The sequence below is a fragment of the Ochotona curzoniae genome, unplaced genomic scaffold (assembly GCF_017591425.1).
Source record: "Ochotona curzoniae isolate NIBS_2020 unplaced genomic scaffold, NIBS_Ocur_1.0 contig_3622, whole genome shotgun sequence".
Taxonomy (NCBI): domain Eukaryota; kingdom Metazoa; phylum Chordata; class Mammalia; order Lagomorpha; family Ochotonidae; genus Ochotona; species Ochotona curzoniae.
Window position 1 is genome coordinate 13,331,206 of NW_024465926.1, and position 24,125 is coordinate 13,355,330.

The window sequence follows — 24,125 nt, forward strand, 5'->3', positions numbered from 1 at the left end:
GCCCTGCTCTCCTGTCCCCCTTGGCTACCATCAGCAATCTGTTGGACATCCTGACCAGCAGGGGTGTGACTTTGATAAGACTTCCTGAGTGGCACTGCCTCCCTCTCTGTCTCTCTTCCTCTTCCTCCTTCCCAGCCTCTCCCTTGCTTTCTGATAGCCCCACTCAGTACCTTGCTGTCCCGCCCTCTCTCCTGAGGGCACCCCGCCCCAGGATACACACCTAGAAGGCAAAGTCTGTGCCACTAGAAATGCACACAGCAGCCATGTGCTGCCTGTGACTGGCTAAGTGTCTCCACCTGCTGCCCAACAGCTGCTGCCCTAGCCTCCCAACCCCGCCCCTCACCAGCACCCCAGCCTGGTCTAACCACACTCCTCACTGGCCCTTCCATGTGCTGCCTCTCTCTCTTTCTTTCTCTCTCTCTCTCTTTTTTTAATTTGGGAAGGCAGATCAGATTTACAAAGAGAAGGAGAGACAGATCTTCCATCTGCTGGTTCACTCTCTAAGTGGCCACAATGGCCAGAGCTGAGCTGATTCAAAGCCAGGAGCTTCTTCTGGGTCTCCCACACCAGTGCAAGGTCCCAAGGCTTTGGGCCATCCTCTACTATTTTCCCAAGCCATAAGCAGTGGAGCAGCTGGGAGATGAACTGGTGCCCATATGGGATCCTGGTGCTTGCAAGATGAGGCTTTCCCCATTAAGCCACATGCCAGGCCCTTCACACTGCCTCATCCCTTAAGGCCCAGCCGGGGTGGGTGAGGGGTGGCCTAGGAACAGGCTGAGAAGGGTGGCTGGTAAGGCCACACCAGAAGAAGGCGACTCCCTCCTTGGCCAGCAGTGACGTGCAGATCCACCAAGGTCAAAGGGAACATATAACACTAGCACCAAATAAGGCACATGCCTTTTTCCCCCAACCCCCACTTCTATAGCCCCCTGGTAGAAACAACCCTTCGTGTCCTCTGGGTGCGACTTCCCTGGTCCAATGTCTACCAGACCAGTGAACCTCGCCCGAGAGCACTCCCAGTAAAGCTTGTTTTAGCTGAACTCTTTTCTGTGTGAATTTCTGGTTCTGAACGTGAACTCAAGCTTTGCATCTGGTGACCAAAACCCAAGAGGGGTATGGCCTTGCGGGGTGCCCCTGGTGAGGCCACACCTTCGCTGGGCTGGACCCGGCTCCAGGACAGGACCTCCGACCTCACCCTCTATTCAGTCTGGCATACCCGGGGTAAATCCTCCCCTAACGTCCTTCTGAGACTTCTGTGGTTTTGGGTCTCCCTGCACACTGAAGATCACAGCTGCGTCGGGGCTTCCCTGCTGTGCACACAGGCACAGCATTCACGGCACCACCACACTCACAGGTGCAGCGTCACTACAGGCACAGCACCACCACACTCACAAGTGCAGCGTCACTACAGGCGCAGTACCACCACACTCAGGCGCAGTACCACCACACACAGGCACAGTACCACCACACACAGGCGCAGTACCACCACACTCACAGGTGCAGCGTCACTACAGGCCCAGCACCACCACACTCACAGGTGCAGCGTCACTACAGGCACAGTACCACCACACTCACAGGTGCTGTACCACACACAGGCACAGTACCACCACGCACACAGGTGCTGGGTCACACACAGGCGCAGTACTATCACACACACAGGCGCAGTACCACACACAGGTGCTGTGTCACACACAGGCACAGTACCACCACGCACACAGGGGCTGCATTCTGGGCCTCACTTGGTTGAAGAGATATCCCACTGGGTGACTGCTCTCACTCACACTGGTCTCTGGGCAGCCAAACCGTTGGGGATGCCTGCAGGTCTTTGCCTACCCAGTCAGAAGACTCAAAGGGAAAAACAACAGGGAACTCCTAGTCTAAAACCAACCCTCAGACAAACGTTAGGGTGTCTTTTGGATAACTTTGGCACCTTGGGCCTGTCCCAGAACCTCGGTAAGAAAGAATGCTTTACCTCTCCACTGTGGCCTGGCCACTGTGTGAATTGGATAACTGGTCACGCTGGCCGCCGGAGGGCACTTTTCATTTTAATATCCTCTGTCATCTGGATAACTACCGCGCAGGACGGAAAGATGCTCGGAGGCCCAGTCTGTTCAGGCCTTTTTAAATGTTGCGCTCCCGCCCCTCCCTCTGTTTTCTGTTCCGCCTCCTAAGTTTTACTTGCCAGAAACGAGCCAGAAACCAGACGTTGATCGGGACACTTCTAAGCTTTTCCTTACTATTGATGCGCAACCCTCCCCCTTCACTGACCCTCTTGCCTCTTCCCCTTGACACCCTTGCTATGCAGAGGCTGTGTAGTCCTCCTCACCCCCAGATTCCGTACCTGCTCAGTACCAGCTTGCGACTTCCCTGGCCCGCTGCCTGTACCGGACCAGTGAACCTCGCCCAGGAACACTCCCAATGAAGCTTTCTGGGTCTGAACATGAACTCGAGCCTTACAGTACCCAACACCTGCAGACTCTGCTCAGCCCAGGATTCCAGGGCCTTCACTGCCCCGCAGTGCTGAGCTTATTTTGCTTCTTGTGCTACTGCCTTTCTCTGAATGTGTCCACTATGAATGAAAAGCTGAAGGCTCAGCTCCCCTGATGTCTCAAAGGCCCCTGGAGACAAAGCCTGTAGATGAACAGGTGAGGAGGAAGGCGCCTCCCGGCTGGCTCACATTTGGGCAAAGTCACATCATTGTTGCTGCTCGGAATGGAGCTCTTTCCAAAAAGAGTCAGGCTCTGGAGGGTCGAGCTGGCTGTGTGGCTGGGAAACTGAGGGCTGGCTGTCAGTCAGGGTTGTCTTGGCCTCCAGGAAAGGGGCCGGTGACAGCAACCCAGAAGCCTTGCTTGATTGAGGTGGGTGATGCTGGGCTCTCGCTGCGTGCCTCCGCACCCTATACCCAGGCCAGTACCCTGCCACCTTCAACACCGCCAGCTAGCAGAGGGAGGAACCAGCTGTTAAGGACTCTGGCCCAGCAACAACAAACCTCACAACTCCCTGGTCAGGACCCATCATGTGATCCTGCCCAACCACTAGGCCACCAGGATGTGCAATCCCACTTCAGGTCCAGGGAGCACTTGGCTCCCCGAGCCAAGGCAGTGCGGCAAGGGTCCTGTCCACAGATGTGCAGAGACAAGGGCCGAGGGAACAAGGGCTACTCTGATCTTGACCCAGGCAGGTGGTCAATCCTGAATGAAGACATTCAGAACAGCCACAGCCAGAACCAAGAGTTCTTGTCTCCCCTTATGGAGTGCAAGGTTTAGCAGCCCAGAGTAGGGTAGCTGGGTTACCACTGCCAGAGATGCAGGCATGAGCTAGAAGCAGGGCCACAAAAGACCCAGGGAAGGCAAGTTTGGTGGCAGCACATAGCCAGGACGTGGGGCGACTAGAGCCCCCATAAAGTCCTCAGCAGCTTCTGTTGCAGACAAATGAGTGATTCATAGTCAAGTAAACCAGTTGACCTGGGTGTAGACGTTGGCTGCTCCCAATCCCCTTCCCCTCCCCCCTCGCATATTCTGGAGGTGCCAGCCAGGTGAGAGGCTCCAGGGGTGCTCTGTGGAGAGGGAGGGTGAGAGGCCAGCCAATAGTGCAAGGGTCCAGGACAAGGGTCCAGCGTGGGGAGTGGGTCCCTACCCAGGTCCGGGAAGCCCAGCTGCAGGGATAGCCGGGGAGCTGCCGCTGCCCGACTTTACTCATTCTTGCTCTTCTGCTTTGCGATCTCTGTGCGAGTTCTCCCCAGGGCCTCGGTTTGTTCGATGTTCTGTGTACCACAAAACTGAAGGCTGAATGTGCAATGACTCCCTGCAGAAGCGTTTTCGTAAGCGTGTTCTGTTTTAGGAAGCTTCATCGCCATCCTCGGCTGGGCTCGTTGGCGCCTCGAGCTGCCCGCCCACTGCCTAGTCAGCCTGTCCGCTCTGAGCGGAGACGCTGTACTTGACACACAGCCCCATGCAGGGGCCGCACAAACGCCGACACTTGCATGGATGGGTGTGGAGCATTCCACTCCCACAGGAAATATGTTCAGCTCCTACCTTCACGTAGCCACTTCCAAACCTAGTTTGGCCTGTGAGCCTTCATCAGGCAAGTGGTGACTTGGCTGGGCTGGAGCCTCGGTAGTAGGGCCCAAGAACAGTGAGACCCCATGGTCTGCCATTTCCTAAAGGTGGCAACGACCCTGGGCAGCTGGGGACATGCTGAAGGTCAGGGGACTTCCTCGGCACTCAGCTTAGGATCTGACCCCAGCCTCCAGGCAGGATCAGAGCATTTGAGGTTGCAGACCCAGGAGGCCTGGTGACAGGCTCAGCTGGGCACACATCCTGCCCTGCCCTGCCCTGCGTGAGGAAGGCCCTGTGGATGGGGCAGTGATCTCAACGTCCATCTTCCCCCAACTGCCATCCAGGGCTCAGTCCCCACCTAGGACACACTGGGGCCCCGTGGCTCCTGCAGTGGCAGACGCGATGCCCATGGATGTGCCTTGAGCACCCTGTGGTGGCCAAGGGCAAGCAGGCAGGTGCTACTTGGGGTAAACCACTAGGGATTTAGGTGTCACCGTCCAGCCCTTTGAGGTCATCAGCAGATGAACCTTGAGTGGCAGACAGGAGAGCACAGGGTGGCCAGGTCTCCAGGCCCAGCAGTTCATCCCTGAAAATGGCCCGTGTTTTCACGCAGCACTGAGGCCTGCACCCTGGGCTCCGACTGTTGTAAACACCCATGCGTGTCCACCAACACCCCAGCTTGAGGTTTGCTTCTGGTTGGCTTCATCTGGGGCTGTCTGAGTTCTGACAGGGACATGACGAGGCCAGCTGGGCCCAGAAGTGCTCCCCAGCTGCCCAAAGCTTTACACTCAGCAACCATGTAAGGTGTTAATAGCTCCCGTGGAAAGTGTCTTTTGTGAACACTTGCTGGCCACTTTGCCAATAACTGGCTTCCATGGAGGCCTGGGACATGGGCCTGCACCTGTAACCGAGGCAGCTCTTGATCAAGTCCTGCTGGGAGACCAGAGCCCTCCCCTGGCACAGCATGGTGCCCTTTGTGGCAGGCAAAGCAGCCACAGGAGGAGGAAGCTCCCAGCTGCTGACCTCAAAGGTCTGTAATCTCCAAGGCCTGAACAGCAGCGACAGCAGGAATGAAACTGTCCCCGATAGGGAGCAGGCCCCACACCCCCTCCCCAACCACCTGAGCCAGTGTCATAACCCATGCCTGGCACAGCAGGGATCTACAGCTCGCCAGTGAGCCCATAGCCAGCAGGAGGACCTGGCCCCAAACGTGTGCCCATAACCTCCGTCACCTGCCACTGCTGTGTGCAAGGGATGCACCCCATGGACACCAGGTCCTGCGAGGCCTCAGGGGACCTGGGAGAGGGAGGAGCTGCTCTGAACTGAATTTTAGTAAGAATCCATTCCTGTCACACGAATTCAGGCTCCCTTGGGTGGGCAACAGGAGCCGGAAACACAGTGGCCATAGCAAAGGGGAAATGGGGGACTTGAGGACTCCTGCATCAGAACAAGCTACAGGTTGTGTCGGCTTCAGGCACAGGGAGATCAGAGCTCAGGGCTGCCACGAGCCTCAGGCCTGATGTTTCCAGCCCTGGGCCTGCTCTCTTCAGAACTGGATTCAGAACTTGAGGTAGACACCGGATGTTTCAGCTCTGTATTCTGTCTCATAGCAAATGCAAGGCGCCTTGTGGAGGAGCCTGGTGAGAGTTCCAGGGAGAACCTGGCACCGTGCAGCTTGGTTGTGTGATGGTGCAGCGAGGACTCAGGTCTATGCTGCAGCAAGGTCGGCAGCCGTGTGTCCGCACAGCAGCGCCGCGAAGCAGAGCTGGACGGAGACCGCGGCTGCATTCTGGGTGTACGAAACAGACGCTGCCTGATGAGACTGAGCGTCAATGGGCTGTGCAGAAGGCAGGAGGCAGGTTGAGGAGCTGGGGGATGTGCCAAGGAGGGGGAGGGAGGGGCTTTGTATCTTGTAAGAAGAGGTGATTTATGTCCACCGGCATCCCTGCTGCAGCCCACATACTCTGGACCCCAGACCCCAATTGCATGTGGGCCGTGGCTTCTGAGGATTAGCTCAAGCATCTTTGCTGCCTTAGCCCGAAAAGGCATCGCTTTTCTCTGTTCTTTGCCGAGTTGACTCCCAGGCTCAGCAGCTCGGGTTGCCATGCCAACCCTCCCTGGCAGGTGTCCAGGCAGAGGCGGGTGGGCTGAGCGCTGCTGGCAGACGCAGGCACCCGCCGATAATTGGATTGGAGCAGGGCAGGGGGCCTGTCCTGCGGAAACCCGGGGCTCCATGCAGCTCCTGGGGTCTCAGGTCCAGCCCCTGTGCGGACACAAAGAGGGCTCAGCAGGAAGTCTCTGGGCTCCAGGACTGCGGGTACTACCACTGCTGAGAGAGGGCTCTGCAGGCCAGAGTGCAGCCTGAAGAGGGACCAGACCCAGTGTAGACACCAGATAGGGTAATCTCTCCCGTGCAGGGCTTTCCAGAAACCTTCCAAGCTCAGGGATCCCGCAAAGCTGTTTAGGCTTCCCTGGAGGGGCCAGCCCGACCGGTCTGGCTTGCTCACCAGAAATTCAAAGTCAGTGTCCACTGGGACCCTTGGGCAGGCAGCTCCCACAGCCCAGCACACCTATCAGGCCCGTGTCCCAGGGAGCTGGGGCTTGCGGTGGCCCCAGTAGAGGCCCTGCCCACCGCAGACCACCAAGGCCCTATTCCTGAGGGTGCCCTCCCTGGCCAGGGCAGGTCGGCTGACCCCTTAAGCCTCAGGCCAGTGTTTAGAGGAGAGCTTGGCGGTGAGAGGTTCCTATCGCCTGGCTCCTGGGCTGGTCTGCGTGCAGCCCCAGGCTAGTAGCAGGTGTCTGGGATTCCCAGAAACCTTGCTCTGGAGACCCTGGACTACAAGAGGGGTGGGGCCCAGGGACTGGCACTAGTTTTACGGAAAGGAGCCTGTGCAAGCGATCCAGGTTGTGAGGCTAGGCTATGAACACTGCCATGGTCACTGCCAGCCCCATCAGCCCAGCCTCAGTGGACTTGGCTTGGCTAAGCTACCAACCTGAGGGCATGGAAGCAGCCAGGGCATGGAGGAAAGTAACACACAAGGGGTGTCCCGCACACCTGCGTGTGCCGTGTACCGCCTGTGGGGAGCCGCCCCCTGCCCCGGCCACCCCTCCAGAAGAAGCACCAGGGTGCTGGGAGGAGCCGCCAGCACCCTAGTCCTCCGCTTTGACAGAGAAAGTGTAGATCAGCCTAATGAGTATGCTGTTATTTGTTTATCCTCCCTTCATTGCCCCTAGACAAAGTAATCAACCACAGAGCTTTAGAGACAGGCTTGCTGGTGGCAGCCCCTTCTGTGTGTGCTGTGTGGGGAGGAGTTTGGGGTGGGGCAGCGCCTGGGAGGGCCCCAAGGGCCAGAGGACAGGCTGATAAGGGTTCAGGGAGGGACCCCAGTGTAGCTGAGGAAACTGGGATAGCAGTAGGAAAGGAAGAGATGTCTTCACCACATGTTAAAAAAAAAAAAGATTTATTTATTTTTATTGGAAAGGCAGATATTACAGAGAGGAGGAGAGACAGAGAGGAAGATCTTTCGTCCAATGATTCACTCCCCAAGTGGCCACAACAGCTAGAGCTGATCTGAGCTGGAGCCAGGAGCCAGGAGCTTCTTCCGGGTCTCCCACACGGGTGCAGGGTCCCAAGGCTTTGGGCTGTCCTCGACTGCTTTCCCAGGCCACAAGTAGAGAGCTGGATGGGAAGTGGAGCTGCTGGGATTAGAACCGTGCCCATATGAGATCCCAGCACATTCAAGGTGAGGACTTTAGCCACTAGCTACTGCACCAGACCCTTCACCACACCTTAGAGGAACAATGGTGGCTACCACTGTCCACTGGCACCCAGGGCTGTCAACCACTTCACATCCCACTGACTCCTGAACAAAATCATTGCTTCCCATGACCAACTGAGTAGAGTCAGAGAGGCCGGGCCACCTCCTTGTAGGTGGGCAGGAGGCCTGGGGCCTAGCTGCAGTGAAGGGCATGAGGGCAGGTGTTCAGGCCCCTCGCTGCTCCCTTCATCCCCAGTGGCCTGTCCCAGCTGGTGCCAGATCGTACCCCTGGGCCAGCCAGTGCTGGAGGAACCTCACCCACGTGGGAACATGTTTGAGAGGTATCTCTCAGGAAGCAGCCACCTCTGACCTATAGCTGTGCCACCGCCGTCCCAGGGGACATGAGCCAGTTCTGCTTAAAGGAGTTTCTTTGCTGCAAGTGCTGCAAGTCTGTAGGCATGCCCATCTGTGCCCAGCTGACCCTGTGCTCCTTCCCCAAAAAACCTGGCCCCTGGACAGCCCCACTGGAACCACCCCCCCAACCTTTGTCACCCCTGGGCCATCAGGCTCCCATTGTCCCCGAGTTGGACATTTCCATCCCCAAACCTGGGTGCCACACCCTGGACTCAGCCACTCCTGTGGACGCCCCCTTGGGCTGCACCCACACAGTGAGGGTCACTGGGGCACCTGGCCTGTGTGCCCAAGGAGGGCTGCTACCTCCTCCGGAGATTCCTCTCGCAGCCGGGAGCCAGCAAGTGCGTGCATCCCTGAGTCCCCAGTCAGATGGTGAGCGTGGGCGGACTGCAGCCCTGCCAGCCACTGAACTCTGAGTCACCGGTGCTGGCCACACAACTGGAGGTCACTGAGGCGCGGGGCTGAGGTCCGCGTAGACACGCCCGCCACTCCCAACGCCACGCTACCCAGGGTTGGAGGTTGGCTTCAAAGCAAGCTCCCAGAACAAAGTCGAATCCCTGTGAAAGGCGTTAGCCAGGGCGGGCTCAGTCCCAGCTCAACTTCACAGGGAGACACAGCCTGGCCTGCCCCCTGCCCTGACACCCCTGGACCACTGACAGCAGGGCCCTCCTCACACCACCTTGGGACAGCAGCTGCACTCAGACCCACTCTTGAACACCTGCCACCGTTTGCCAAGAGCTTTACAGTAACCCTAGGCAGCTCCTTCTTTCTAGAAGCTTCCGTTCTGTTGAGAAAGTCGGGGTTGTCCCATTTGTTGACCAGGACAGGAACCCCAATGGATGCACCAAAGCCAGCTGGGCAAGGGGACAGCAAAGGGTCCTTTCTAGGGAGATGACTTCCAGGCTGGGTCCCAAGGGAGGAAGCATGAGCAAGGAGGTTAGGGATGGAGAGGGCTGGGGCATGACCGGGGTACAGACAGCAAGCACGAGGCAAGCCCTCGTATGGGACAGGGCTTCCAGCTGGGCAGGCCTGACCGAGGGGTCAGAAGGTAGGGGTTCTGGATGACACCCAGACCTGCAGCGTGGGCACTCGGGTTCATGAGCAGGAGGAGACGGTTCAGGGCCAAGGCAGAAGGGGGATAGGTGGGAAGGCATGCCTGGCTGACCTGGGCACGCAGGCTCTGCCACAGATCGCTCACCTATGGGTCCCTGGAGGCTGAGTCAACACTCCAGACAAGCCTGTATTGATTTTACATTCAGCACAGTGAACACACCTGGCAGCCCGTCCGGAGCCCAGCCCTGGGAGCCACTGCAGCAGGGGGCCGTGACAGATACCGCGGGGCGGGTCCCGGAGGGCCTGAGGGACAGCAGTCCCAGCTGGGGCCAGACCTGTCTCACCTCAGGAAGTGTCTCCAAGTGTCCCCGGCACTGTGGGGGTCTGCAACTGGGTCTCCTGTCCTTCCTGGGAGTCATTAGGACACAGGCTGGGCCTACGCCCGTGGACAGGAGTTTCAACGTGGGCTCTGTCGGATGCTGCAGGCGAGGCCCCCAGGAGAGCCTGGCCAGTGGCCAGCAGCCTGCCCTCTGGCCCGTCTCTCTGTCTTGACCCACTTGGCACTGGGTGTCAGTTTGCAGCACCTATGACCGAGGCCCCCTTGGGACACAGCCCTCGCTGCTTCCACTGCTCCTCAGGCAGCCTGTGGGTTGTCCAGCCTGCCCCCTTAGCACCCCCAAAATTGTACCCCCTCAGAAAACCCAGGCAGGTCTTCCAGGTCAAGGTAGCCAGTTAGTGAAGTCTTGTTGTCAAGCTACTTACTCCAAGGGGCTCAGGCCCCTGTGTGTCCCATGTGAGCCTGCTGGCCCTGGATTGGTGCTTAGAACAGTCCTGCGCAAGTTGCAGGAGACAAAGTGGGGGGTGAGCTGGCAAGACAGCCCCCCAGGGCCAACCTGCTCCCCAAATATCAACACGAGCTCCTTCTTGTCTCTGCAGGCTCCCCAGCATGGCCCGCTGAGGCCCACCATGAGCGGCTGGCCAGCACTCGCCCCTGAGCACCCGGAGCCACGCCGTGCCAGGAGGTGACCCTCCTCCAGTGTATCCCCCACCAACACACACACACACACACACACACACACACACACACCCCTCCCACCCCGGCCCAGGAAAGTGCCCGCCGCTGCCCCGGACACCATGTAGTAGGGCCGGCCGCGGCGCCCAGGGAGCTGCGATGGTTTTGTACACGACCCCCTTTCCCACCAGCTGTCTGTCCGCCCTGCACGCTGTGTCCTGGGCCCTCATCTTCCCATGCTACTGGCTGCTGGACCGCCTGGCTGCCTCCTTCCGGCCCACCACCTACGAGAAGCGCCAGCGGGCGGATGACCCGTGCTGCCTGCAGCTGCTCTGCACCTTGCTCTTCACCCCCATCTACCTGGCCCTCCTGGTAGCCTCGCTGCCCCTCGCCCTCGTCGGCTTCATCTTCTGGTCGCCCCTGCAGTCTGTGCGCCGGCCCTACGTCTACTCGCGGCTGCAGGACAAGGGCGCGGCAGGCGGGGCGGCCCTGCTCAGCGAATGGAAGGGCGTGGGGACTGGCAAGAGCTTCTGCTTCGCCACCGCCAACCTCTGCCTCCTCCCGGACGCGCTGGCAAGGCTCAACAACTTGTTTAACACCCAGGCCCGGGCCCGGGAGATCGGGCAGAGGATCCGCAACGGCGCTGCCCGGCCCCAGATCAAAATCTACATCGATTCGCCCACCAACACTTCCATCAGCGCGGCCAGCTTTAGCAGCCTGGTGTCGCCACAGGGCGGCGATGGCGGGGCCCGCGCCGTCCCCGGGAGCATCAAGAGGACATCCTCCGTGGAGTACAAGGGTGATGGCGGGCGCCACGGTGGTGGTGACGAGGCCGCCAACGGTCCAGCCCCCAGCGACCCGGCTGATGGCGGCAACCCCGAGGACGCCTGCATCGTGCGCATCGGTGGCGAGGAGGGTGGCCGACCGCCGGAGGCCGACGACCCTGCCGCTGGGAGCCAGGCCAGGAACGGGGCCGGCGGCGGCCCTAAGGGCCAGACCCCCAACCACAGTCAGCGGGACGGGGATTCCGGGAGCCTGGGCAGCCCGTCGGCCTCCAGGGAGTCCCTGGTGAAGGCGCGGGCAGGGCCGGACTGCGGCGCCGAGCCGGGCGCTAACAGCAAGCTCCTGTACAAGGCCTCGGTGGTGAAGAAGGCTGCCACGCGCAGGAGGCGGCACCCGGACGAGGCCTTTGACCACGAGGTCTCGGCCTTCTTCCCTGCCAACCTGGACTTCCTATGCCTGCAGGAGGTGTTTGACAAGCGGGCAGCCACCAAGTTGAAAGACCAGCTGCACGGCTACTTCGAGTACATTCTGTACGACGTGGGGGTCTATGGCTGCCACGGCTGCTGCAAGTTCAAGTTCCTCAACAGCGGCCTCTTCTTTGCCAGCCGCTACCCCGTCATGGACGTGGCCTATCACTGTTACCCCAACGGGCGCGGCTCTGACGCCCTGGCCTCTAAGGGTGCGCTGTTTCTCAAGGTAAGCAGCCAGGGGCCCCAGGTGGAATCGGGTGCTTTGGACCAGGGCTGGGAGACACCCGCACAGAGCCGTGAGCTGAGGCCCCAGCTGAGTGACCTCAGCCACCTCCTTCCGGTCTGGGTGGCCTGAGAGAGTGTCAGTCCTGGCCATCCTGGTGCCCCTGGTGCAGAGCCGCTCAGACCAGGAGCTGCAGGCGGCCACAGGGCCCCTGGGCCAGGCCCACAGCCCAACCCGGAGGTCCCGGCCTTCCTGGCTGCCCCATGGCCACCGTGTCAGGCTCTCCGATCACAGGCCCTGGCTTGGCTTCTGTAGACACTGATTGAAGTGAATTGTGATGATTTCTGCTAATCTGGAGGCACTTGGAGCTTACTGCGGTGATTTGCTGGCTCTCTGGGCCTTCACTGCTCGCAGTGCCGACTTCCGCTCTCCCCAGAGGCTTCCAGCGTGTTCACTTGGCCGCTGCAGAGCTGGGCTTCCTGCCTCAGTGGTGGCCACTGCCTGTACAGACACCGCTCCCTTCCAGGTGAGGGCCGCATCTGCTCCTGGGCTGGGAATGAGCCGGTGTGTGAGCCTGGTGGCCACCCGGAGTCAGGGTCGAGTCTGGCGGGCAGGCATCCCTGGGCCCTGGCGACCCTCATGGCTGCCCGGTGGCCCCAGGGCGGCTCTGCCAGGCCCGGATGGGGTGGGGGGCCTCTGGCTTTTCATTCCCAAAGAGGCTGCAGTTGGCTGGGGTCCTCCAACCAATGGGGCCAATGCCCTCTTTCGCCAGGGTTCCTTGGGGTTTCATCCCGTGGGCGTTTTTGACCTTGCGTGATCAGGCCTGGCCCTCCATCCCCACCTCGGCCCTGGTACTGATGGCTCCAGGCCAGGGGTCTGTGTCCCCTCCAGGCCTACCCACTTCGGGGCAGGCCGAGCCTCGCAGCCCCTCCTCACCGGCCTTCTCCGCCACCTCACTCGCCGCTCGCTGTCTCCCTGGCCGGTCCCTCTGTGCTTCTCTCTGTCCCTTTCCACTCCTTCTTGTCTCTCCTTCCACCCGCGGGGTCTGACACTGGCCTGCAGTGTTTCAGTGGGGGTCCATGCTGTTAGAAAAACATGGGCCTATGTTGCCCAATATTCACAGCGTAGGACACAAAGCCCAGCCCTGAACTTGGACTCCCGACAGCTGCATCCCATCTGGGGCCTGTCTACCCCCAACCCCGACCCCTGCACCAGGCACGACCCCTCCCAGCCCTCCCTCCCCCCACCCCCAACCTAGATCCAGGCCCCTTCCCTGTTGAGTCTCTCGTATCAAGGAGGCTGAAAGGCACAACCTCTCAGCATGCTTGTTTGTTTTTGCAAGAGAAACACAGGACGGCAGCTCCGGGCCATGAGCCAGAAATCAATAAGGCCCAGCAAATAATAAAGTGGATCTTGGCAAGATCACACGACTGATTAAGAGGGGAAGTGGGGGGCGTGGGGGAGGTGGCTGTGCCCAGCGGCCTGCGTGTGTACGTGTTTTGCCCTCCAGGTGGGCTTTCTTCAGCACCAGGGCCAAGTCTGACACTAACGCCTCTGGTTCCCTTGTCCCAGACTGGCACAGGGCAGGTGACAAGGAAGTGCTGAGGGAGAGGCTGGCACATGCAGTCCAACAAATGGGTGGCCGGGGAGGAGCCAACAAGGCCAGACCTGAACCTGCCTTGACCATGTGTGCCTTGGGGGCCTGGCCTGCCATTCAGCTTCCCCTGACCTCACTGTGGTGCTCAGCTAGGAAAATGGGGCAAAGGATTCAGCAAAGAATAAAGCAAACAGGCTCGGCACCTGGGCGTAGACGGGCCGACAGCACCACCGTGTGGCCTTTTTGGGGCACTGTGGTTTTTCATGAGTTGTGTTTTTGCAACAGGGTGCAAATGACCCCTGGGCCTGTGGTTGCACTAAGCCATGCCAGTCTGGGAGATGAACAAGGAGTGAGTGATGTATGTGGGTCTAGCAACAGTCACACCCAGGCCCTACAGCCCTTCATCAAATGGCCAGACACTCATGGCTGGATGTTGCAGAACGGCAGCCAAAAAGCAGGGGAAACTGAGGAGGCATGCTGCCCCAGCTGGGGAGGGGCTGGTCCAGCAGGAGACTCAGGTGTCCCCTAGGGCTCTGTGCTGGGCACTGCTGCAGCTGCTGCTGCTGTCACAGCACAGGGGCCTCAGCAGTCACAGGTGCCATCCGTGCTCCAATGCAGGTGCAGGGAACAAGGGCCCACCACATCCCCAGAGACCCCTCCGTTGGGACCCCCAGCAGCTGTAAGAGCATCCCAGTGGGTAGGAGGGCAACGTGTCTGTTGGACTCCCCCACCTGCCCCAGGCCAGCCCTGCCGAGAGCCCCATCTTCCCCTAGGAGGTCATTTTGAGTTGACTTTATGAGGTATAATTGCGATACCCATTTCAAGTGATTTTTTTTTTTAAATTTAAGTGACAGACATTCCCTAAAGGTCTGCTACAGCCAGGGCCAGGAGCAGGAACTCCTGGGCCCTGGAGTCCAGCTGGCAGCCTGGCATGGAGCAGGGCCTGAGGGTCTGAGTGGCCAGGCGGGTGTGTGGGCCACGTCTCCTGGTGCACACAGCAGTGATGGCCGCTGGGGGGCAGCACTTACCCCTTATCTCCTCACCAGGTGCAGGTGGGAAGCACACCTCAGGACCAAAGAATTGTCGGGTACATCGCCTGCACACACCTGCACGCCCTAGCAGGTAGGGCTGCCTCCAAGGTTCTCTGGGGTGGCGGGGAGAGGAGGAGCATGGGGCCGGCGGGTGTGTTGGGTCAGGATGGGACTCATGAGCCTCATGGCCCAGTCTCTATGCTCGGCCTCCACAGAGGACAGCGCCATCCGCTGTGAGCAGCTGGACCTGCTTCAGGACTGGCTGGCTGATTTCCGAAAATCTACCTCCTCGTCCAGCGCAGCCAACCCCGAGGAGCTGGTGGCGTTTGACGTTGTCTGCGGGGATCTCAACTTCGACAACTGCTCCTCTGGTGAGGCCACACCCCTGCCCCTCAGGAGAAGGTGGGCCGCTTTCCCCCAGTAGCATTACAGCAGGAGCCCCCTCTCTGGGGAGCTCAGAGACCCTGGGCTAAGGGGAGACACAGCCTGGAGGTGCACCTGCCACTCACACCACGCTGTGCTTTGGGCATGCCTCAGCTGCCTCCACCACCCCAAAGGGCAGCCACCCTGTGCATGTGTGCCTTGGGAGAAGGCGGTGCCGGGCAGGGTGGAGGACGGCTCCTAGGTCACAGGGCAGTGAGGAAGTGGGTGGGCTGGATTTGAACGCTCAGAATAAAGTGTTTTGTTGTTTATTTTAAAAAGATTTTATTTTTATTCGACTGGCAATTACAGAGAAAAAGAGGGAGAGACAGATCTTCTGTCTGCTGATTCATTTTCCCAAATGGCTGGAGCTGGACCGTTCTAAAGCCAGGAACTTTTTCCCAAGTGTCCTATGTGGGTGCAGACATGAGCCATCTTCCACTGCTTTCCCAGACCACAAACAGGGATCTGGATGGACAGTGGAGCAGCTGGGTCTTTTTGAACCAGTGCCCGCCTGGGATGCTGACACTGCAGGTACAGGTTTTCTATGCACAGTGCTGGCCCCTGGGCTGTGGGAAATCAAGTCTCAAACCACTGAGCTGCAAGAGTTGCAAGACAAAGGTCACCTGTGCAGTGGGTTTTTGTTGTTGTTTTTGAAGATTTATTCGAAAAACAGAGAGAGGGGGAGAGCTCTTCCATGTGCTAGTTCATTCCCAAAGAGCCAGGGCTGAGCTGGCTAGGCCAAAGCCAACAGCCTAGAGCTGCTTCAGGGTCTCCCACAGGGGTGAAGGGGCACGAGCCCTTGGGCTGCCCTCTGCTGCTCATCCCACACCATTGCAGGGAGCTGGAAGTGGAGCCGCTGGTCAGAAACGGGCCCAAACAGGCTGCTGGGTGCTGCAGGCTGACGTCAGTATCAGCCCAACCTGTGAAATTTGAAGTACCTGCTGAAGCAGCAGCTCCTTAGGGCCGGCACTGTGGCTTGATAAGTAACGTCTCTGACTACAGTGCAGGCCCAGCTCAAGTGGGCGCCAGTTCGAATCCCCTGTTGCTCCCAGTGCTCTAGGAGGGGTCAACCTGGCAAATGCTCTCTTCTCTCTCTCTCGTGTGTGTGTGTGTGTGTGTGTGTGTGTGTGTGTGTGTGTGTGTGTGTGTGTGTGTGTGTGTGTGTGTGTGTGTGTGCGCGCGCGCCCGCCTCCCCCCTCAACTTCTCTTCCTAAGCCCCCTCCACCCTGCACCTGTCATGGTGAGACCTGGAGGAAGTTGCTGAATCAGCATACTGGGGGAATGATTCGGACGGAACATCTTCCTCTCTGTATATATCTGATTCTCTTATTGAAAAGAGATTTACAGAGAGGAGGTAGATCTTCTACCTGCTGGCTCACTCACCAAATGACTGGAACAGCTGATCCATCCTCTGCTGCCCTCCCAGGGTGCCAGCCTCATTATATCCCCTATCCTTTTATGAAGAGATAACATTTTGCTTTCACACACATGCTTGTTTCATAGGAAAGTACACGCCATGTACAGATTTTTAAAAGATTTATTATTTTTATTTTAAAAGATTTATTTATTATTTTTATTGGAAAGGCAGATATACAGAGAGGAGAGACAGAGAGGAAGATCTTCCATCCGATGATTCACTCCCCAAGTGAACGCAACGGCCGATGCTATGCCGATCCGAAGCCAGGAGTCTCTTCCAGGGTCTCCCACGCGGGTGCAGGGTCCCAAAGCTTTGGGCCGTCCTCCACTGCTTTCCCAGGCCACAGGCGGGGAGCTGGATGGGAAGCAGAGCCACCGAGACTAGAACCGGCACCCGTATGGGATCCCGGGCGTGCAAGGCGAGGACCTTAACCACTGTGCCATTGCGCTGGGCCCCATGTACAGATTTTTAAATGTCATGTAGTATTGCCATAAACATTCAACAACTACACAGGAACACTCTTGGATAAAGGAAAATGTTGAAGGCTGAAGAAGGCCACAGATTCCTGCACCTGATCTCCGTGGGAAGGGTCCTCAGTGGGGACAAGCCCGCATCCCAGTGCACTTCACGCTGCCTGCAGCCGGGCTGGGTTTCGCCTTAGAAACAGAGCCACCCTTGAGCCGGCCCGTCCTGTCTCAGACTTTCAGTGTCACTTGAAGCTTCAGGCAGTATCCCTTTAACAAGCACAATGTCAGCCCTCCTTCTCTGGAATGCCCCTTCACCCAAGACTCCCCTAGTTTCTGAGACAAGGGTGGGGCCCAGCTGGGTGGCACTGGCCTCCCACCCAGCAGCCAAGGTCAGCTTTTGGATCTGGGATGACCTCAGAGGCAGTGACCACCATCCTCCCAGGGGAAGCTGAAAGCTGAAGACTGGAGTGGGGTGTTATGTTCAAGAACATAAACCAAACCGGGGGACCCAAAAGCCACCAACCCATGGAGGTGGGGACCTAGGAGGCACCTGGTGGGCACCCCCTGAGGCCCATGTGTCTCTCTACCTCCTCCCAGATGACAAGCTGGAGCAGCAGCATGCCCTGTTCACCCGCTACAAGGACCCCTGCCGCCTGGGGCCTGGGGAGGAGAAGCCATGGGCCATTGGTGAGCCGGGGCTTTCAGAGGGCTGGGGCATCCATGCTTCCACCAGGAACACCCTGGATCCCTCGACTGGGGCTGGGATCCTGTTCCAAGGGACCCCTCCCCAAGACTCTCCTATGTCCCCAGGTACTCTGCTGGAAATAAACGGCCTCTATGATGAGGATGTGTGCACGCCTGACAACCTGCAAAAGTAAGCACCCCGCCTGTCTCTCTTGCCCCTAACCCTACTGTGCCCTGGGACAGGCCTCGCGCGAGACCACAGGAGCCTTTCCCTAAACCAGCAGTCAGAGCTCATCTTGCCCAGGCCTAGCTGGCAGCAGGTAAGCAGTTTCAGGAGTGCCAGGCACACAATGGGCCAGCCCTGCACCCGCCATCTTCCCAACAGTTCCATGCAGCCCAACTTCACTGCCGAGCCCATTTCCATAAAAGACAAATTTATCACTTACAGCCTGAGATTGCATGGTCACAGCCATGGTACCTTGCAGCTCATCTGAGCCAATTAATTAGATTATAGACTAAATTGGAAACATCATCTTATGTGGAGAAAATTATCTTTTCATGAGATGATGATTTAAAAAATAGCTATCAGTAACTCTCACATCACTGCTGCTGGAATTAATTATCAAGGGTGAGGCCAGGCCGGCTGCTGCTGCTCCGCATGTCATCAGTGTCTGGGTCTGTGGCTGCCTGACCCTCGCGGGAACCCAGCCTCTCCCCACATGTGCTCCGAACTGACTGGGCACCTGGGCGTGGGAGGCTGGCAAGCCGCTGTCTGAGGGCAGCAATGTCCGGAAAGGACCCAGAAGGTTGGGATTGGAGCACCGTGAGAAATACCCCACAGCCAGGGCAGAAGTGCAGGCTCTAAGGTCCAGACTCTTCCCCTGAAGTAACAGGGGGCCTGGGGCATTTCTGGAGCCCACCCGCCCCAACCTTTGGCTCCACATGTTCACTGCATTGTGTCCCCTCCTCTTCCCCTGCCACAGGGTCCTGGAGAGTGAGGAAGGCCGCAGAGAGTACCTTGCCTTCCCCACCAGCAAGAGCCCAGGGGGCGGCCAAAAGGGGCGCAAGGACCTGCTGAAGGGAAATGGCAGGCGCATCGACTACATGCTGCACGCTGAGGATGGGCTGTGCCCCGACTGGAAGGCTGTGAGTCCTGGCAGGGGGATCTGGGCCCCACAGCCCCACATCTAACCCAGTTCCCACCCTGGGATCTAACCAGGCTGCTTCTCTCCTTGCCCATTCAACCCAGGAGGTGGAAGAATTCAGCTTCATCACCCAGCTGTCGGGCCTGACCGACCACCTCCCAGTGGCCATGCGGCTCATGGTGTCTTCAGGAGAGGAGGAGGTCTAGACCAGCCACGTCGCCGAGGTCAGGAGCTGGGGGATCACTGCCAGCTCACTGAGCCACAGCCCCTCCCTGGGCCCTGTCCCCCAAGGAGCTCTTGCCCGGAGCTGGGGGAGGGGCCAGGGAAGCCTGGCAGCCGCACCCCAAGGCCCTCTGGACTGAAGACTGGGGCCAGCCTGGGGTGCCCCGGCTGCCCAACCAGTGCCATCTTTGCAAACACGACTTTTCTACAAACCTACAGCACAACCTAGTTTGTACCCCACGGGTTAGTTGAGAACCGGGTTTATGTCCTCTTTGTATCTCTCCTCCGGCTTTCTCCAGGGTTCATTACTCTTGTCTGCTGCCGATGTTGTCTCGCATGCCTGCACCCTCGCATGCACACTGCCCGCATGCCACGTGCCACACTGTAGCCACACAGACCCCTTGCTCGGGCCTCACCCAAGGCCAAACTCCAAACACAATCTGAACCAGCCAAAGAAGCACCCCTGGGCTCGGCCACCAGCTCCGCCGCTGCAGCCATGGCCGGCCAGCCCAGGGCTCTTCCAGGGTCTTGCATTCAAGGGCGATTACATTTTAAAAAGAAAACCAGAAAGACTTAAAATCCACCCTTCATATCCCTCCGCTTGGGAGAACCTCGCTCTTCCTGCCACAGGGTCCCCGTCTCCAGCCAGGGCAGTCATCAGCAGCTGTTTTCAGCCCCTGGCCCCCAGTGAGCTGGGCAAGCAGGCTGAGCAGGGAGTGTTACTGTTTTTATAAGCATAAGGAGGGAGGGGGGACCTGGATTTCAAAAATGATCAATTTATAGCTTCTTCTACCCAAATACATCCTCTCCTTTGTGCCGATCCCACCCTCCCTTCATGCCCCCTCTCTGGTTTGGGACCAATCGTTCCCTGGGGGCTCCCTGACCCCGCCTGCCTCCCAGCCCCATCCTCAGCAGCTCTCCTGACCAGGCCAGGGCTAGGAGGAGTCCCGGATGAAGGGACAGGAAGCCAAGGTGTGGGGGGCAGCCTATCCCTACACTAGGGTGCAGAATGGGCAAGGCCGACAGCCACTACTAGACTGGGGCAGGGTGGTGGTACTAGCTGGCACTGTAGGCTCACAGAAGCCACCAAGCCAGCCCCATCTCCTGGCTTGTGGTTCCCCCATTCACTCCAGGCGCCCCCACAGCACTGCCTCCGCCCTCCTGCCTTTACACAGCTGGGCTGTGCCCCAGCCTTAAAGGGAGGCCTCTGCCTGCTGCAGGTGCCAGGCCCCAGCCCAAGGGACACTGGTAACAAGCTGCACTGGCCTTCCCTCCTTTGTGTGCCCTGATCTTGTGTCCAGCCTGGCTCAGAGCTAGCTCTGTGTGGCGAGGGGCTGGCTGGAGCGCCAGGACCCAGCTGTCGGTGTACCAAAGCCATGCCTTGTCACCCACTGAGCCACCAAAGGGGGCCAGACTTTTGCAGGGAGCCAGGGGAGCTTGGCAAGTATGTGTACCCGCCCAACACTGGCCTGAGGCCCCTGGCCCAGGGGGCCTTCCCTTACCCGAGTTCCTCCAGCACTCCTGGCCTCAACTCCGAGGGTCCAGCCTGGGCTTCATGGTGTGAGGTGCCCTGCTCTAGCAACCACTGTGGCTCCAGTGTGACTCCCTAGGCCCAGCCCCAGGCCCCCCAGGCTGCGGGGCTGTATGTGCAAGTGCATCCCAGCAGGACAGAGGCCAGGGGCGCCAGTGGCTTCTGTTCTGAGGCAGAACATCCATGGTGTCAGAGCCACAGGCCTGTTTTTCTGCCTCCTGCCCAACTCCTGGGGCGGCCTTGGGTGAGTCACAGTACCCTAGGCCTCACATGGCCATTTTCTGTCATCCCAAGGTCACCTCCACCTAGCCAGCTCCTGAGGTCCAGAGGAAGGATGTCTGTCTCCCAGCACGCCTCCCCGCCTCCCTTCAGGCCGTACCTGTGGGATCCAGGGCTTGGAACAAGCTGGGCTTTTCCATTTTCACAAAATAAACTTGGCCAGGATCTCAGCTTCCATGGCATCCAAGGCCTGGGGGTTAAACACAGGGGCTGCACAGGCCCTACCAAGGCCCTGGAGAGGCTGGGGTGGGGGTGGCGGGACACTGGGGTCCACTGGGGAAGGGCACTCCCTTCAGTCCACAACCACCCTGAGTGTTCTGTATTTAGCCTTGATGCTTTTTAACTATTGTATTAACTTGCTGAGATTTAGAAATACTGTTTTAAAAAAGGGGGAAAAAACCTTTTTTAATTTCTGTATTTTTTTCTGTATTGTATCTTCATGGGACATTAGGGGTTTTTCTATACTAAGCACATCTAAGGTTTTGGTAAAAACATTATCAAATATATATCTAGACGATTCTTCCCTAGAAGAGAAACAATCTTTACACCTGACAAAAGATTCTGGAGAGAGAGGTGGTTCTTCTCCTTCACTGGTGCTGAAAGGATGGATCACGAGGAGGAAATAAAACTGTGAGGCTCAAGGTTTCCGTGTCTGCTGCATCTGAGCGCTGCGCTGGTGCCCAGCCCTCCCAGGACTCCAGACCCCGGAGCTGCTCTCCAGCCCTTCCGAATTCATGCCCTGTCTTGGCATTGTGTCCCCGCTGAGAATCAGGAGTGACACTTCCAGGGGGCAGCAGGGGCCCTCTCACACAAGGGAGGCCCATGGGAAGGGGCTGTGCCACCTATTCTGCACCCCAGTGACTGTGCTACGGGCTGCTGGAGCTGTCCTGTCCACAGTTCAGTGCTTACCCAGGTGGGTGACTGGTCACCATGCAGCTTCCCTGGGCCCTGTGAGTTCCCAGGGTGTAGGATGGTAAGGGAGGCCCCAATCATCAGTACCACTCAGTCATGCAAGCCGGGTGGGCAGTCCTACCTGTCCACGCTGGGAAGGTACCTGTGCTGGGGGTAGGCAGGGACACCGCCTTGGAGCTTCCTCAGCATTGTCGGCGTGGTGGTCTCCCTGCCCCTGCACATTCCCAACTCGGTCACCAACCCTTGGTGCTGCATCACAGAGCCAGCAATGCCAAGGTGCGACTGTGGCAGAAGGGCTGGGTATGCAGGCAGTGGCACCTCTGTCTCCCAATCCCGATTACTTGTGCTAATGCGCACCCTGGGAAGCAGCAGGGGATGGCTCAAGCACTTGGGTACTTGTCACCCATGCTTTGGCCTGTCCCAGCCCTGGCTGTTGCAAACATTTGGGGAATTAACAAGCCAAGTGGGACGACCTCTCTCTCAAATAAAAATAAAAACAAGCATCATTTTTTTTTTTAAAGAAAGAGGGCTCTGTGTGCCCCGAGGCCCTTGGGCTTCCTTCCGAGAAAGCCCTGGGCATGCAGAGCCCCCCGGCCACTTTATTTCTCAATACACGAGGGTCACTCCAGGATACCCACCAGGAGGGTCAGTCCGGAACGCCCAGGAGCCCAAACTCCATGATGACATCTCCAGTGTGGGGCACAAACTCCACAGTATAGTGGACCATCTGGGGGCCCTGCAGTGGCACCTTGGGATCCAGTGGGGTGCGGAAGAAGTACACGGCCTGTTTGCAGTGGGGGTTCCATTGGCAGTCCCCCTGTAAGAGCAGCAGCAAGAGGATACTGAGGGCATCTTGGCACCAACCCAGGGCCACCAAGGAGTTACTCAGCCCAAGAAACACAATGTCACAGGTGATCTCCTGGCACAGGGGCAAGGCACAGGGGTGGACCTACCTGGTCTTCGACAGGCCTCAGGAGGCCAGTGCTGACCGTGTGCTCCGGGGTCAGGTGGTACTCCATCCATAGGACGGCCCCGTGGCTCCTTCCAGGCCTGAGACAAACACAACCATGGGATGGGAGGGCACGGTCTCGGCTCCAGCCCTTCTGCTTCCCAGACACCCTGGTCTTCCCGCTCCTCCTGGACTCAAGAGCTCCCCTGGTCACTCAGGAATAACTGGGCAAGAAGAGCCACAGCCCCACGCCAAGCACTGCATGCACCCAGACTCCTGTTTTTCCTTTCAGTTGAGAGAAGGGGGCTGGCGCTGGCTGGTACCTGAGCCTGCCTTGCTGCGAACGGCCCTCACAAGTCCTGACCTGCTTCCATTCCTGGGAGAGTTCATGGAAATAGTCCATGGGTAACCATGGTAACCAAGTTCACATTTCCCTGCAGCTGTGATCCACAAAGGGCGCTCAGAGGCAGGAGGTGCGGAAAGTCCACAGTGCCACACGAGGCCAACGCAGTTCCATCTGCCAGTGTGACAGTTCAGCTCCTTTCCCTGACACCACACTCACCTCTGCAGCTCCAAGTAGCCCTCGGCACGCAGAGGCTGCTGGGGCACGGGCTGCTGGAAGTCAAAGGTCAGGATGCGCTGGGCTGGGGACAGGCTGCGGCAGGGGTACTCCCACAGCGGGTGGGGCTCAGCCTCCTTGCTTTCCCGGAAGTCCAGGGCACGCTGGGAGAAGAAGAGGACTCAGGGATCTGACAAGATGAGCCAGTGGCTCTGCAGAGCCACAGTCGCATGGGCAAGATGCCCAGTGCCTATCAGGGCAGCAGGTACCTCTCCCCTCAGTCTCTAAGCTTCCCTTTCTCACTTGGACAAGGGACAGCCACTTCTCTTGCTTGAGCAATGCTGGGACCAAATCTGTCACTCACCCAGTCATTGACACTATATGGCCACATCGCCTAGCAAAGGCCAGGGGCAGAGACAACCACCTGTAGCCTCTGGGAGTCGGGTTGGGGCTGCACAGGCTGGGATCCAGAGCTGCCCAGAGGGGGTGAGCTGCAGCAGCAAGCGGGAGAAGGGCAGCAGGAAGGGACATGGACAGGAGCCAAGAGGGTGGCCAGGCCTTCTGGGTTCCAAGCAGAGGAGGGCCTGACGGCTGCAGCTCAGGAGCTTTGGCTAGTCCCAGCCTCAGCTGTGGCATTCTAGGGAGGGAACAAGCAGACAGGAGGTCTCTCTCTGTCATTCTGCCTTATGAGTACATACCAATAAATCTTTTTCAATTTATTTATTTTCACTGGAAAGACAGATATTACAGAGAGGAGGAGAGACAGAGAGAAGGATCTTTTGTTCGCTGATTCACTCCCTAAGTAGCCACAACAGCCAGAGCTGCATTGATCCAAAGCCAAGAGCCAGGAGTTTTTTCCAGGTCTCCCACGTGGGTGCAGGGTCCCAAGGCTCTGGGCCGTCCTCGACTGCTTTCCCAGGCCACAAGCAGGGAGCTGGATGGGAAGTGGGGCCGCAAGAAATGAGTTGGAGCCCTTATGGTATCCTGGCGCATGCAAGGCGAGGACTTTAGCTGTTAGGCCACCATGCAGGACCCATACCAATAAATCTTTAGGAGACAAAAGTCAACCACAAGCCTCTGAGGTCTGCACCCATAGCAGGAAGGGAGCCAGGCAGGCCCCGCTGGCCTGCAGGCATGC

At 58.6% G+C, this 24,125-nt stretch overlaps 2 protein-coding genes across 5 annotated transcripts in view; one reads left to right on the plus strand and one right to left on the minus strand.

Annotated features, from left to right (window-relative positions):
- The first annotated feature begins 10,383 nt into the window (after positions 1–10,383).
- On the plus strand, positions 10,384–18,847 carry SMPD3 (sphingomyelin phosphodiesterase 3). 2 transcript variants are annotated; one of them, XM_040982050.1, is made up of 7 exons: positions 10,384–11,774; positions 14,415–14,490; positions 14,615–14,770; positions 17,304–17,393; positions 17,517–17,580; positions 18,374–18,536; positions 18,640–18,847. In XM_040982050.1, exons 1-7 carry the CDS (start codon positions 10,455–10,457, stop codon positions 18,739–18,741), a joined length of 1,971 nt encoding a protein of 656 aa, XP_040837984.1. In that variant the 5' UTR covers positions 10,384–10,454; the 3' UTR covers positions 18,742–18,847. The 2 variants fall into 2 exon arrangements, with proteins under 2 accessions (XP_040837984.1, XP_040837985.1); XM_040982051.1 differs by having other exon boundaries at positions 18,425–18,536.
- Positions 18,848–19,862: 1,015 nt separating this feature from the next.
- Positions 19,863–24,125, minus strand: part of PRMT7 (protein arginine methyltransferase 7) — a 30,371-nt gene continuing 26,108 nt past the window's right edge. For 2 of the 3 annotated variants that reach the window (XM_040982484.1, XM_040982482.1), the window contains 3 exons: positions 22,991–23,151; positions 22,433–22,529; positions 21,992–22,296 (listed from right to left, as the gene is read on the minus strand). In XM_040982484.1, the coding sequence (XP_040838418.1) occupies positions 22,126–22,296; positions 22,433–22,529; positions 22,991–23,151 (429 nt within the window). In that variant the 3' untranslated portion in view covers positions 21,992–22,125. Of the gene's footprint in view, positions 20,758–21,991; positions 22,297–22,432; positions 22,530–22,990; positions 23,152–24,125 lie in introns of those variants that run through there. The other variant, XM_040982483.1, reaches the window with a different exon arrangement.

Coding starts and splice junctions, on each gene's coding strand:
- SMPD3 (XM_040982050.1), top strand. CDS start 10,455: ATGGTTTTGTACACGACCCCCTTTCCCACCAGCTGTCTGTCCGCCCTG. Junction 17,394..17,516: donor GGAGAAGCCATGGGCCATTG/GTGAGCCGGGGC, acceptor CTATGTCCCCAG/GTACTCTGCTGGAAATAAAC. Junction 17,581..18,373: donor ACGCCTGACAACCTGCAAAA/GTAAGCACCCCG, acceptor CCCCTGCCACAG/GGTCCTGGAGAGTGAGGAAG.